This window comes from Anomalospiza imberbis, chromosome 8 (assembly GCF_031753505.1).
Source record: "Anomalospiza imberbis isolate Cuckoo-Finch-1a 21T00152 chromosome 8, ASM3175350v1, whole genome shotgun sequence".
NCBI classification, from domain to species: Eukaryota; Metazoa; Chordata; class Aves; order Passeriformes; family Viduidae; genus Anomalospiza; species Anomalospiza imberbis.
The window spans coordinates 13,067,756-13,081,148 of NC_089688.1; the positions used below are offsets into that span (position 1 = coordinate 13,067,756).

At 36.8% G+C, this 13,393-nt stretch overlaps 1 protein-coding gene across 30 annotated transcripts in view; it reads left to right on the forward strand.

Annotated features, from left to right (window-relative positions):
• Positions 1-13,393, forward strand: part of KCNMA1 (potassium calcium-activated channel subfamily M alpha 1) — a 420,412-nt gene that overhangs the window by 395,578 nt on the left and 11,441 nt on the right. For 17 of the 30 annotated variants that reach the window (XM_068197399.1, XM_068197382.1, XM_068197383.1 and 14 more), the window contains 3 exons: positions 2,419-2,532; positions 5,683-5,813; positions 12,738-12,932. In XM_068197399.1, the coding sequence (XP_068053500.1) occupies positions 2,419-2,532; positions 5,683-5,813; positions 12,738-12,932 (440 nt within the window). Of the gene's footprint in view, positions 1-2,418; positions 2,533-3,235; positions 3,320-5,682; positions 5,814-12,737; positions 12,933-13,393 lie in introns of all 30 variants that reach the window. The other 13 variants (XM_068197370.1, XM_068197377.1, XM_068197376.1 and 10 more) reach the window with 1 other exon arrangement.

The window sequence follows — 13,393 nt, forward strand, 5'->3', positions numbered from 1 at the left end:
CTGATTCACGAGACGGTGGTTTAGCAAGTGCGTCCTGAGATGTAGGGAGAAAGGGTTCAGGAAAAAAGGGAGAAGCAGAGCCTCTGAGCAGTACAATCCCTGGAGTGCATGAGAACAATATTAGTTTTGTTTACTTTTAGAGAAGTGAGCATGAAAAGTCTTGCTGTTGCCATTTTGACTTGTAATTCAGCAGGAGACCCAGCTGGGCCTGCCACCTTAACTGCTTAAGGAATCTGCAGCTACCTGAGCTTTTTCTAATATGACAAAGGCTGCATCTTGCATCTCGTAAAAGAATGCATTCCATAACAGAATACAAGGCTTGAAACACTGGATCCTGCTATAGAAGGAGGTGTCACACTAATACCCACCTGTCCTCAGATAGCATTTCCTCCCTTTGGAGTCCCACTTTAATTTTTCTGCTGTTGTGAGAGTGTCAGTGTTACCTGTAACTTACAAGGTGGTGACTGAAAGACTCTGTCAGACTCTGTTGGTGAGCCTGAGGAATCTCAGGCTCTGCCATGAAGACTTAAACATTCAAAGAGCCAAATCAGCTCTCAGTCATTGTGCCAGATACAAGGAAACATCTGCAAACCGAAACTGGCTGGGACTGCAACTCACTGTCACCAAGCTGGTCTTCCTGAGTTCAGCACCACAGGTGCTGTTACATGACTGACTGTTAACATTTCCAATTGCCTCTAAGAAATCTGCTTTATAAAGATTTTCTATCCACTGGTAATATTATATAGAATTGCTCTACTGACTTAGGTTTCTCTATGACAATGTTTTTGTCTTGCAAGCCTGTTAAGATATCGTATCCACTTCTTTTCTCCTGAAGAATTTCTTCACAGATTTTCACTCCCTTTTTAAGCTATTCTGTCTGTACAATCACCATGTTGCACCTAGTTTTCTTGTGATAGTCAGAATGAAATTCATACCAGTACCTTCTGCAGAGCTAAGTCTCTTCCCAGTGATTCTAGTTTTATTACCTGTATGTGCTGTATGCGATACAGACAAAACATAGAGATAGATGAATGGAAGGAGAAAATTAAATCCTGTTAAATCAAGAAGCCCTGATCTAGTGGTCCTTGTAGTTTAGGGGCAGTTTAAGAGTGATGTTAATTATCACTGAAAGAGAACTGTAAGTCCTTAAGACAATATAAAACCAGTATGATATGCAAACAACAATTTATTTTAGAGATTTCCTGGTTTGTAAATTGGTCTCCAAATTGAAGAAAGGTAAGGTATCGTATAATCTTCCTCTGAATTCAGTACCAGGTGAATGTATCAATGAATTTAATGGAGCAAAACAATTTCCACACTGCAAGAAGATAGTGAATTTAAGTCAGGAATTAATCTGGCTGTGATTAGTTGAGAATAAATATATGGAGAATTCAGAACTAGTGATAAAGGACCAAAAGTCTCTCCCTGGATGTCAGGTGTGAAGTCAAAGAACTTGGGAATAATATGGCAGAAAAAAAAAAGGAATGTCTATTTTTTAAAAAGGTGGTTTAAAGTAAACTTGGCTCAGTTTTATTCCTAGCAGACAAATATTTGTCTAAAAATGCTGCCTTGATATTTGTCTATATGAAACCATAAAGTCACTTTCTAGCTTTACCATCATTTCTGCAATGACATTAAATGAGCATTCCCATGTTTTCTATAGTTTTACTGGACAAGAGGAGTGGAATGCATTAGTCTGTGAATTAGTTGGTGAATTTCCAATCCTGCTATTGCATGGGGTTTTGTATAACTACCCATTTTTCAGTACTTACAATCAAACTCCAAAAGGTTTTTCTTGGGTATTTTTTGTTTAAAGAAAAAAAATAGATAAAAAATACTCAATGTCAAGAGCTCCATATCAAACTGTAGAGAATCTGGCTGAAAACAGTCTTTTTTAAAGGTGAATGTTGCTGGTCTCCAGATTTTTTTTCTGTGAATTTCTTCCAACACGTTTCTTCTCCCACCTTTGTTTCCTTCAAATTGTCACTCTTTCCAGTTCTTTTCAAGCAATCCTCTCACATACCATTTGAAAACCTGTGTCTTTTTCCTTTCATCCTATCTTTTTGTCTTGTAGATTGGACCCTTCCATCTCAATATTCCTACAATTGTAATCCTCATAGAAATGCATATTATAAATGGTACACATGAAAATTTCAAAAACCCTACCATGTGTGGGTGGTAGTGCTCTTGGAAAACAGATAATTTTAAATCTTGATTTCTGATCAAACCTAAAACTGACTAATGGAAGCAGTTTGTTCCTCATGATTGTATTACCACTTACAAGCAGTACTTTTTAAAATCTTAGTTGCTGTTTAAGGAAAGGTGTTTGCTTCAGAATTTTTTTTCCTCTTTGGTGTAGTTTGTCCTCTGTAAACTTTCTCTCTTTTTTTTTTTTTTTTTTTTTTTTCTTCCTTTTAGGCTTTACACCCCCTGGGATGGATAGGACGTCTCCAGACAATAGTCCAGTCCATGGCCTTTTACGTCAACCCTCCATTACAACAGGAGCCAACATCCCTATTATAACAGAGCTAGGTAAGAAAAGCTAAAATTTATCCTTCCATGTATATTCTCATGTCTTTTTCCCACTTTCTTTGTTATGCAGATGCAGAAAAATTACCCGTACTAGATCTTACACTGTTACATTTTCTCTTTTGATAACTGTTTTAAATTACTCTCTCCAAAGAAAGTTTAGTAACAGTTGGTTCACTTTATTTGAATAACTGAAATATATTTCCCTCCTTTGGGTTTTCTCTATTTTCTTAAATAAATATTCTATCAGACGAGTTGCTTCTTGCATAGTATAACAAACAAGCAGAGGTCTTTGGGCTAAAGTTAGAAAAGGAAAAAAGGCCAGAGTAAGTATAAGCAGATATTTCCTGTGCATTTAATCAATTGTAAGAGGCCATTTGTTTATTTTTCATGGTCCAAAACTGTTTAATCATGTGTAACCAAACTCTATATAATAGTATGAGATATTTCACTCCTGAGAATATGATGATGGTAGGTAACTAGACTCTGATTTCCACTCTAGCTGTGGGTATTTATGTTGTCAAGTGGTGTGATGTGAAGTGCAGAAGCTGTTCTGTTTTTTTCACGGCAAATACAAACTTGATTTGTGGTCCTTTGTCCTTCTGTTTTCTTTTTCAGTTTTATTTTTTAGAGCCTTACCTGTCTTTTTCCCTTACTTTATTCTCTTTCTGTACTTTCTTTTCCCCCTAAATACTTTACTTACTAGCTAAGCCTGGCAAACTTCTGCCTTTGGTTTCAATCAGTCAGGAAAAAAACAGTGGAACCCACATTCTAATGATAACTGAACTGGGTAAGAAGTGCCTTTTTCCTTCACATCACTGTGTTATTTTCTGTGGTTGTTCTTACTGTCATCAGCTTTTCCTTTATTTATCTGGCTGTATCAGAGGGGCTACCCTCATGGCACTGCTTTGAATGTGTTTTATTTGTGGTTCTGGTTGAAATTGACTGTCTTGTTCTGGTCTTCTTAATGATTTTTTTTCACGCAGCATCAGTAAACCTTTGATCACACTCGTCTGACCTGCCGGCTGTTTTCATAGCACCTCCTCACCAATTCTTTATTTTTGGCCTAAGTCCCCACCTCCCTGGCCCTCACTCTCCTACACCAATTTTTCTCTCTTTTTCTCTCTTTCTTTTTGTTACTTTAGCCTGTTGTCAATTTGGTGGACATGCCTTAGCAGCTTTTCACAGGAAGTCCAAGAAGAAGTAAAAGATACCAGAAAAAACCCCAAGCATCATACTTTTCCTCAAGATATTTTTATGTTTATTTTGTAGAGTAAGGCTTTTTCTCAGAGGCTCAGGTTTTGAAGCTGTAGAGGAGCAGCCAAGCTCCTGTGTGGTTCCCTCTCAACACAGAGTGCTCTCACAAGCCTTTGGAGCAGCGTTTGATGAGCATTTCCCTATGGCACAGCACCACCTGTTTGCACCCAGCTCTCCTGGCCCACAAATCCCAGTGTGCTAACTTGCATCAGGAAGATAAAGATACTGAGGATAAACCCACACCTGCAGAATTCATAATAGATTTTTAGTACCTCAGGAACTGACCCCATGCATGCCTAGCACGGTGTCTAAGTCAGGTGTTAATCTGCCAGATGGAAGTGGAAAAAGAGTGCTACTGTCAATAGTGCCTACTCTCAACTAGCAAATTAAACTGAGGTACAAGCTGTTCAAAAAGTACATTTTGATACAGCAGGATTTCAAATACTGTATTGCTTAAGAATTTGGAGATTAAATTGATAGATATTGTACTAAAAAAAGTATTGTGGATCCTGGTGTTTTCTTGGATGAATGTCTTCTGATTCCCAGGGCTGGACATTTCTCTTACTACAGTACTAAGGTGTTATGTTTTAACAATTTACATCTGGGAGTGCAGAGGCAAGAATTTTAAATTATATCCTCATCTCATTTAGACAGATATCATGAGGCTTTTTCTGCAGTAATTCATGTTTTGTAAGTTAAAAATTGTAAGCACAGAGTTTGGAAAAGGAGTGGATGTACAAGAAAACTGTGTGGGAAGGATTGAAACTGTATGAGAAGGAAGATCAGAATAGCGGGCAGAATTTCTGACTTTAAAAGTCCAGAGCTGAAATCTGATCAAGTTAACAGCAGTATGTTATTTTCAAAGTTTGCTGAGTTGGCTCAGGAGATGTGTTCACATGGGGAATAGGGATATCATCAGTGTGTGCAGTTTCAAATGCTCAAAAAGTTTTTCATTTCCCTTTCTTGCATGGGAACTGAAATTAATTTGTCATTTAGTAAGTTGAAGGGTATTTCAATGGCATAGCTAAGCAGTCTGTGCTTTCATGCCTGAGAGAGACTAATATGGAAATGAAATATTTCATGAAATATGATCCACTTGATACACTGATCTCAAGGAAACAACTATTTTTGGTTAGAATGATTTGGAGGCAGAGGGCTTATCTGTGACAATGAACTGCCAGAGAAAGTCAAAATGACAAATACTACTTTATTTGGGCTTTTCTCTGAAACAGCCTGATTTAGATTCTTTTTCACACTGGCTAATGTAGAATTCGTGGCTGAGAAAATGAAGTTAAAGAGACAAATATTTGAACAAAAGGCAGTGCTGCAAGAGCATAGCTGCTCATTCATTCAGATAGATGCATGTTAAAGGGACAGTTTATCCTCTTTTGAGCCCTAAGTGCATTAACACCACTCCAGTAAGAATCACAGCAGCACATCTAACAGATGCCTGGGGGCTATATCAGAATTTTATTGACAGCCTCTATTTTACAACTGGGTTCTAACTTTGTATCTTGTGATAACATTTCACTGTACACACATACAGCTTCAGCCACTGTACCCCACCAATATACCAAGACTGTCTCGATATACAATGATATATCTAATTTTGAGCACAGGCAACTGGTGCCATGAAGCTGCTTTACAGGAAAGGGATAGGAACCTGTCAAGAACAAGAGTGTCACCTCTTACAAGCAAGATAACAAGCAACAGATTTTTAAATGCACATTTTCACATCCATCTTGATTTCATTTCCAGTGACGTCAAAGACAAAAGTCTGTGTTTCCAGACATATGCTGTTTCTTTTTCTTTGGCTGTGTGATGTGTGAGGTCACATGCTGGTGACCCAGAAACACCTTTTGATTTTACTCTTAATATTATTATTGTTATTTTCAGTAAATGATTCAAATGTTCAGTTCTTGGACCAAGATGATGATGATGATCCCGACACAGAACTGTATCTCACGCAGCCTTTTGCATGTGGAACTGCATTTGCTGTCAGCGTGCTGGACTCACTCATGAGCGCAGTAAGCAAACAAATCTTTTTCATCCCCTTCTATCAGACTTGTTGTGAAAGAGTGTGAAGGTGTAGAACTTTTTCTACAGGTAGGTGGGAGAAGATGCTTTTTTCTTAGATGTCAAAAGAATTTTGCAGCCTAAGATAGTTTATTTTCTTAGTTGGACACGGACACCATAACTGAGATATCTAGGACTTCGTGAGTCCACAGTTTCCTAAGGAAACAGTCTCGTGTCAGGTTTTAAGGATCATGCTTTCCAAAAAAAGTTGTCCCTTCTGCCTAAAATCCAGACCCAAATGCAGTGTGTCAGTCCCTGTGCTCACCATTCTTGTCAGACAGCATCAACTGTGTTTTGAGCTTTTAATTTCCTGTAGCTATGAGCAATGCTCTCAGTATGAGTGCTGGGGGACACTTGATAGAACTCCATGAAAGCCACTGTACACATCTCATGAACTCTATTTGTGTGAAGAGAGGTTATCCTCTCTTTTTCATATGAATTTTCTTATTAATCAAAACTTCAGTGTATGCCAGAAACTACAGATGGTGGCCTTTGGTTATGTCTACATTGGGGCTTTTGTTTTGCAGCCATAGCACAGTTCTGAAGCAAACCCCTCAGTCATGCTCGCTCCTTTTCATCCTCCTCATATTGGCTAAGTTTTCAGACCAGTCTTGCTCTGTGTGAATTTTGTAGTTTTTGCTGCTATATTTTCCATATGTTCATTCCACAGATAAATGAGTCTACACAGATATAATTTTATTCTAATGCCCTAGGAGTTTTCAGTAACCTCAAAAAATGCTTTTCTTGGAAGTTATTTGCAATATTTTGTAGATGTGACAAATTCAGAAAACCTAAGCAAGGACACCTAAACTCTGTACCTTCTCTAATTAAAATCTCTAATTTATTTTTTGCATATTCACGTTATAAATGGGAATAATTTAACATGAAGGTTCCAAATGTTACTTACAGCTGTTTATCTACTCCCATTATTATCTAAGTCAATGTCTCTGAATGTATTGTTCAGTAGGGCACTTCAGAATCAAGAAAAAAAGTAGAGTTAATCCTTCTGGTTGCTACTGGCATTGCCATAGAAAGAGAGTGAGATACTGTGGACACCATTTCTTCTTTGTGCAAAGGTGCCTCAAGTAAATAATAGTGATGCAATGAAAAATAAGTACAGCCTGCCTGTTCAGAAATTTTAATGTTTTTAGTTATTGCTAGCTTTTATTAACTCATAGTTTTGGACAACATGCCCCTCTGTTTTTGCAGTTCCATTCTATAAAAGTCCTTTCTCTAAACATTTTCACATCTACGTGGTCATATTATGTGTCAGGGACAGTGCAGCCTGAAGATAGAGAAATGTGATAACAAGAGTAGAAAATTCTCTACTTAAAAAAAATACTAATCAAGAAGAAAGGCAAGGATTCAGTCAGTTAGAATTGTTCACTATCCTGTCTTTTCTGTCACCAGTTTTCTGATCAGTGGCAGTGTTATTTTCTATTTATTCCTCAAAGGCCCAGCAAGGAGTTGGAAAAGTACCATTTTTCCTGACCCTTCAGAAAGTGTAAAATGTGTGAGAGGTTTCCTCTTTACTATCCATATTCTCACAGGGAAGGTGTGTTCTCCTTTCACTTCTTCTACAAGGAAAAGAGTGTTTCTCACACAAACTAATCTATTTTCACTATATTATCTCTTACCTTTATTTTTTCCCCTAAATTACAGTGACTTTTAGCAAACAGCTTCTATTTAATGTATCTAATTTCATACTTGCCAGTATGGGCAAGCTGAACCCCAAATCCTAACTAAATTGTGAAATCTGTAGTCATGCTTTCATCCTATGGATTGCACAGGAATTCTGGAAGTATATAATGTGCACTCTGCTGTCTTTTGCCAGCTCACTTGGAGACAAGTGTATCGTTCATTATTCTATATACTTAGTGATTCAGTGGGTTTTACTGCGTATTTTTGAAAAATTCCAGTTTATGATCTCTGTTGATATCTCTGTTATGAAAATTCCTTACATAGTGTGCAATGCAAATGTTTATGAACTGCTCCTTTAAGAATTCATCTCTTCCCACAGTAGTGGGGTTTTGTAGTAAAACAAGTGTAAGAAAGATTAGAAAGTCGAATAATAGCCATGTGTATGGTATTATTTCTGACCTGTGGGTCACTTGAAACATGCATATAGACATATGTATAGGGCAAAAGCTACAAAATATATTTAAAATAATTTCCTTAAGTATTCTGTTATTGGATTCTACTACTACTACTACTACTAATAATAATAATAATACAGTATTAATCAGTGTTGAATTATTATTTTTTATAGTTTTATAATATTGTAGTAGTGCATTAAACCCAACTCATGAATCACAGATTAGAAAATGTGGTAACTTTCTAATGCAAGTGTTGTTCAGTGGATGCTGGAGATCTTTATGTTCTCCTAGTTTAGCATTATTTCCTAGAAGATGACAGTACTGGACGTTTTAGGTTTGAAAATTTCTGTTATTTCTTTACTTCAAAGGTAAAAGGCTTAATGTAGTTTAGTTTTCAAAGTGCCATGTACTGGTCATCTACACACAGTCTGGCTTTGCAGTAAAGGCAATATTTTCCACAGCCCAGGATTCAGAGTGTAGTAGCTCAAACACCATTGCTCAGAGGACAATAACAAGCTAAAAACCTGCACTGTGTTTTTGATGAGTTGGTAGCAGTGATCTCACCAGGTTTGGTTCAAGAGCTTTACTGTGCTCTGTGGGAAGGCTGTGGGCTTGCTTCATGTTTTAACTGTGGTAGTGGCTCCAGGTAATCATTAATATGTCTTTGAAGAGACATCTACTGCCATCAGGTACTTAAATGATATATTACTATTTATTTTGTCATAGCGTGTTCAAACCCAGGGAAATAATACACGTTGTCTGTCAGTCTCAAGGCAACACCACTTCTGGAAAGCAGGGCATGCCTTCATCACCAAGTGAAGTGTAACTAAAAAGTATGGGATTGGAAGCATCTTTTAGATTATGTAACTGGTTTTTAAAAATGTTATCTTCATCTATGGAAAGGTTATATGACATAAGATAGTCAAAGGAGCAAATATTTGAGCAGAAGTACTCCTTTCTGGGTCTTGTTGAGATAGTTATTCCATAAAATCCTGTACATGAAGGAAACCAGTTTTCAATACACAGTACTGTCAAAGGTCTCAGCAGTTGGCCTGAGAGCCAAAGCTTCCCTGTTCCTCCTTTTAGCACTGAAGACATGAGAACTGCAGCAGTTCTGGCAGGCTGGTGTCCCTCCCACACCCACCACTGCAACAGACTCGAGGTGCTGTTGGAGACAAGGATCTCCAGCACCAGATGATACCACTTAACATTCACGACCCTGTAATTCATTTGCTTGTGCTAGAACTTCAGTTCTTGATTGTTTTCTGTATTACCAAATCCTACTTTTTCTTCATAAAAACAAAATTACAGAATGGAAGAAAATCATTAAAACCATTAAAAATAACTTTTCATTATATCCCATACTCAAGAGTTCTCCCTAAGGGATCCTCACAGTCTTATTTATACAGAAAAGAAGCTGTTCTAATCTTTGATATGAACACAAGACTATTTTTCATGCAATTCTGTTCAGAGAATTAGTTAGCAGCATCTTGTAACTTAAAGTGTCCCAAACTTCTTTAAAGTTTGGACAATAGTTTAAGAATTAATAGATTTTGAAATGGTGAAGTGCTGTTATTTATTGTCTGCTGTTTATTTAGTCTCAAAGACCCTTTTGCTATCGGTATGAATTACCAGTGTTAGCTCAGTCATTCCTCAAGTTTGGATATATGTTGTTCCTCCGACTGAATGAGAAAATCAATTTAAAATATTTATTTGAAAGTGAGGTTAAAAACCACATGTAGTGAAGGAGGAGGAGTTTTCTTAAAAGAAATTCATTTAAAAACCCGCTAGCAAACACAAAAAAGACAGATCTTACTTGAAAAATGACAATTTTAGTGTAATTATAAATGAAAGGCAAAGTGCTATTAAAGTTAAAGCAATATTATTAAAAGATGTGCTAATTTTCAGTTAAATTTTCTGTAGAAGACCAATTAGTTTAAAAGACATGACAGCATTAACTGCAAAACATAAGGACTCTGGTAATTATACTTTAAAAAATGATTGAACAAATGGGAAAGCATCCTTGAAACATTTGAAAGAGCTACACTACAATTCTGAAGCAATGGCTAGGTGGCACTGCTAGCTCAGATATCTGTATCACAATTTCCCTGCTATTTACCCAGTTTCACTGTCTATGATGCATTTTTATTTATTTTTTTTTTACTTTGTTTAGAATACACCTATTTCATATTCTCATTCTGGGTACTGATTAAAGTGATATCACACACATGTCCAGTGTGGGGTTTGGTTAATGACAATAGCAAACAAGTATTTCTTCAGTTTTGATTTTACACTCAACAAAAGGGATTCTTTCCATCACTGGAAAGTGCCTTGTTACTTTAAGTACAACAGCACCTTTCCAAAGACATTCTGTAGATCAGTTTCTTATAAGTACTGGCATATTCAGGCCATGTACCCTCCCACAGAGCAAGTAGAAGATCACTCTCAAATTAATTTCAGTGTATTATTATTCCAAAGGAAATGGATATCAGCTAGTTCAGCTTTTCAGTGTTCTCCTAGTTCCAAACTGGCAAGATGTAATGAGGAGTCTGATTTTTGTGACAATCAAAAGCATGGGCAGACAGCTTTTTCTTGAGGAGTGTTAAATACTTTAGTACAGAAGGAAGCAACTCTATTTAGCAGAAGGTGAGAAGTTACATCTTCCTATTCACCCATCCTTTCTTGCTTATGGTTGGGCATTTTCTGACCAGATGCAATGCTGCAGCAGTTTGTCCTGAAACATGGAATCTTTTCTCCCATTGATTGCAAAAAAAAAAAGACCCAAGAAATATCTTTTGGCTGCACTTATCCATCTGATTGAATGGTGCCTTCCACATCAGTCATGGTGTGAAACCCAAATTAAGCCATTGTTCCACAATAAATGCTGCTTCCTTTGCTAATAAGAGTCTTAGCTTTTCCTTAGAGATATAGCAGAGTGGGAAGAGTTGCCAAAGAGGGCAACTCCGATTTCATCTCATGGACATCAAGGAAGAAGTAATGGAAAAACAAACAATCATGCCTGAATGTCTTCTCTCTCACACAGTGGCAATTCCTATTAAACATCATGTAATCGCTCCAGACTTACATTCCTGCAAGGGGTCACATTGATTTTTCTATAAGTTAAGAGATGTTTGAGTATTACAGTTGAATTGTTACCCACTGCATCCACATGTGTAAGAGCTGATTTGAGATTAGCTGTTGTTTTAGACTAGCTGAATCTTCATGAACCTCTGCTTATGTCAGACTACTCCTTACAATATGCTTTGTAGTTAAAATATTTAGTGCCTTACCCAGGTTAACTTAAATAATTGGAGTTGATGAGATGCAAATATTTGCTTTAGGGCATGTATAACAGTAAGAATATGTTCCTCTCATTTTAATTTAGTCAACAGGTGAATGGCATATATGCCTATGTAAATAAGCAGAGAAGCTTGAAGTTAGGAAACTTCAATGTAAAGTGAAAAGCATTGCTGCGTAGAACTCATTTTCTTCTGTTTTATCTGTCACCTCCAGCAAACAATGGAACTGAAGTTTCATTATACAAAGAAAGAATATCAAAGTAACATGGATAGGAAGCCAGTTCTGCTTTTTGATCTCAGGATAAAATATTTCAACCTCTACCTCAGTTTACCCATGTATTAAATACAGTTGCATTATATGGATAGAACAATGAATTTCATTGAAAAGTATTATGTTAAAAGTCTTATCTTTAGGCAACAAGCACTGTTGGAGAATTCACCATTCATTTTTACTTGGTTGGATTACAGACATTTATTCTAAGTCCTAAATATAACAAAATCCAGAAATCCAGTAATGTCAATCCTGTGTACTCTACAGTGAGCTCATTTTTTCCTTTTATGTTCCCTGCACTTACAAAGCTTCTGAAAACTCAGGCATTGGTGACATTATAAGTGACAGTCTTGCCTTTTTTATTGTTCAACTTTTTTTTTGCCCAGTATAATACATTGCAGATGTTTAACTGAGTATGTCTGAACTATACCAGTATACTTTTAAGTGAACTTGAAAGTCATTCATCTGGATTTAAATTAATATTTTAAATACCCATTGTTTGCCTGACAGACCAGCAATGCTACAGACGCTGGCAAAATGTCAGTGTGGAGTAAATCTTCCCTAATAAACCACACTTACCCTATACCCTAGAGTTTTTTAAAAGGACCACCAGGATCCCAAACTCATCATACATTTATCTGGAATGAACTCAAGATGTTTAATTGATACATGCTTATGTCTGAACACTGTCAAGTCTCGTAATAAGATGTTTAGTACAATACATCGGTTAGACTGCTAGAGTCCAGCCACAGTAATAAGTAATGACATTTGCAGCACAAAGGCAGCTCCCCAACGAATTGGTGACAAGAGTAAAAAGGCAATCTAGCCTGTGTAAGCTTTAAATGTGGTCTGAATTTTACAATTACATGTCCTAAAGCCCATTATTAGACATGAGGGCGATGAGAAGGAAAGCAGTCATTGCATCACTACTAACACCAATTATAGGGAACATAAATCATTCAAATTTTTGTACGTTAATAAAAATCAGCCTGAATTGGTGTTTAAAAGGAAGGATCTAGTATAGGAGCCTAATGGGATAGAAGAAAATAGAGTAATTGGAGGCTGCTGTCTTTTCACTTTCTATATAAAATTATTTGAAGAGACAGCCAAGAACTTTAAACAGCAGAAACCCGGAAAAGTTGTAATTTGGATGTCTTCAGTTGTGACTTTAATGGTGTTTGCTTAAAGAGCTTTCTTTTATCTCTGCAGACATACTTCAATGACAATATCCTCACACTGATACGGACATTGGTAACAGGAGGAGCCACACCAGAGCTGGAAGCACTGATTGCTGAGGAAAATGCGTTGAGAGGAGGTTACAGCACGCCCCAGACACTTGCAAACAGGGACAGGTGTCGAGTTGCTCAGCTGGCTTTGTATGATGGGCCATTTGCAGACCTAGGGGTAAGATCACGAAGGAAATTCAGGACCAAGTCTGGTCTGTGCTCTATTAGCTTTCTCTCAGACTGAGTGAAAAATCTATCTCAATAAGCATATCATTTCTATTATTGAATTTAATAGAGCTTTTGGATTGTTTAAAAATTCATAGCACAGAGTGCCAAGTTTGCTTTTTACCTTTTTAAGAAGCTGTATGACTGCCCAGGATGCTTGCCTGCATATTTCATACAGAAAATCCTGTGGCTCTTCTTCATTGTCAGCTAAAGAGATATATGAGCTTATTTGGATGATATAACCATTATAGCAATAATGAATTCTAAATATATTCAATATGTATAGATATACCTTTTTTTGGGTTTTGATAAGCTTATTTAGTGTTTTCACAGAGCTTCCAGTTCTTAAAATCTGCTTATTAGCTTGAAACCAAAGTGCTAAGATTTGGTTTCTGCTGGTTTTGGATGAACTAA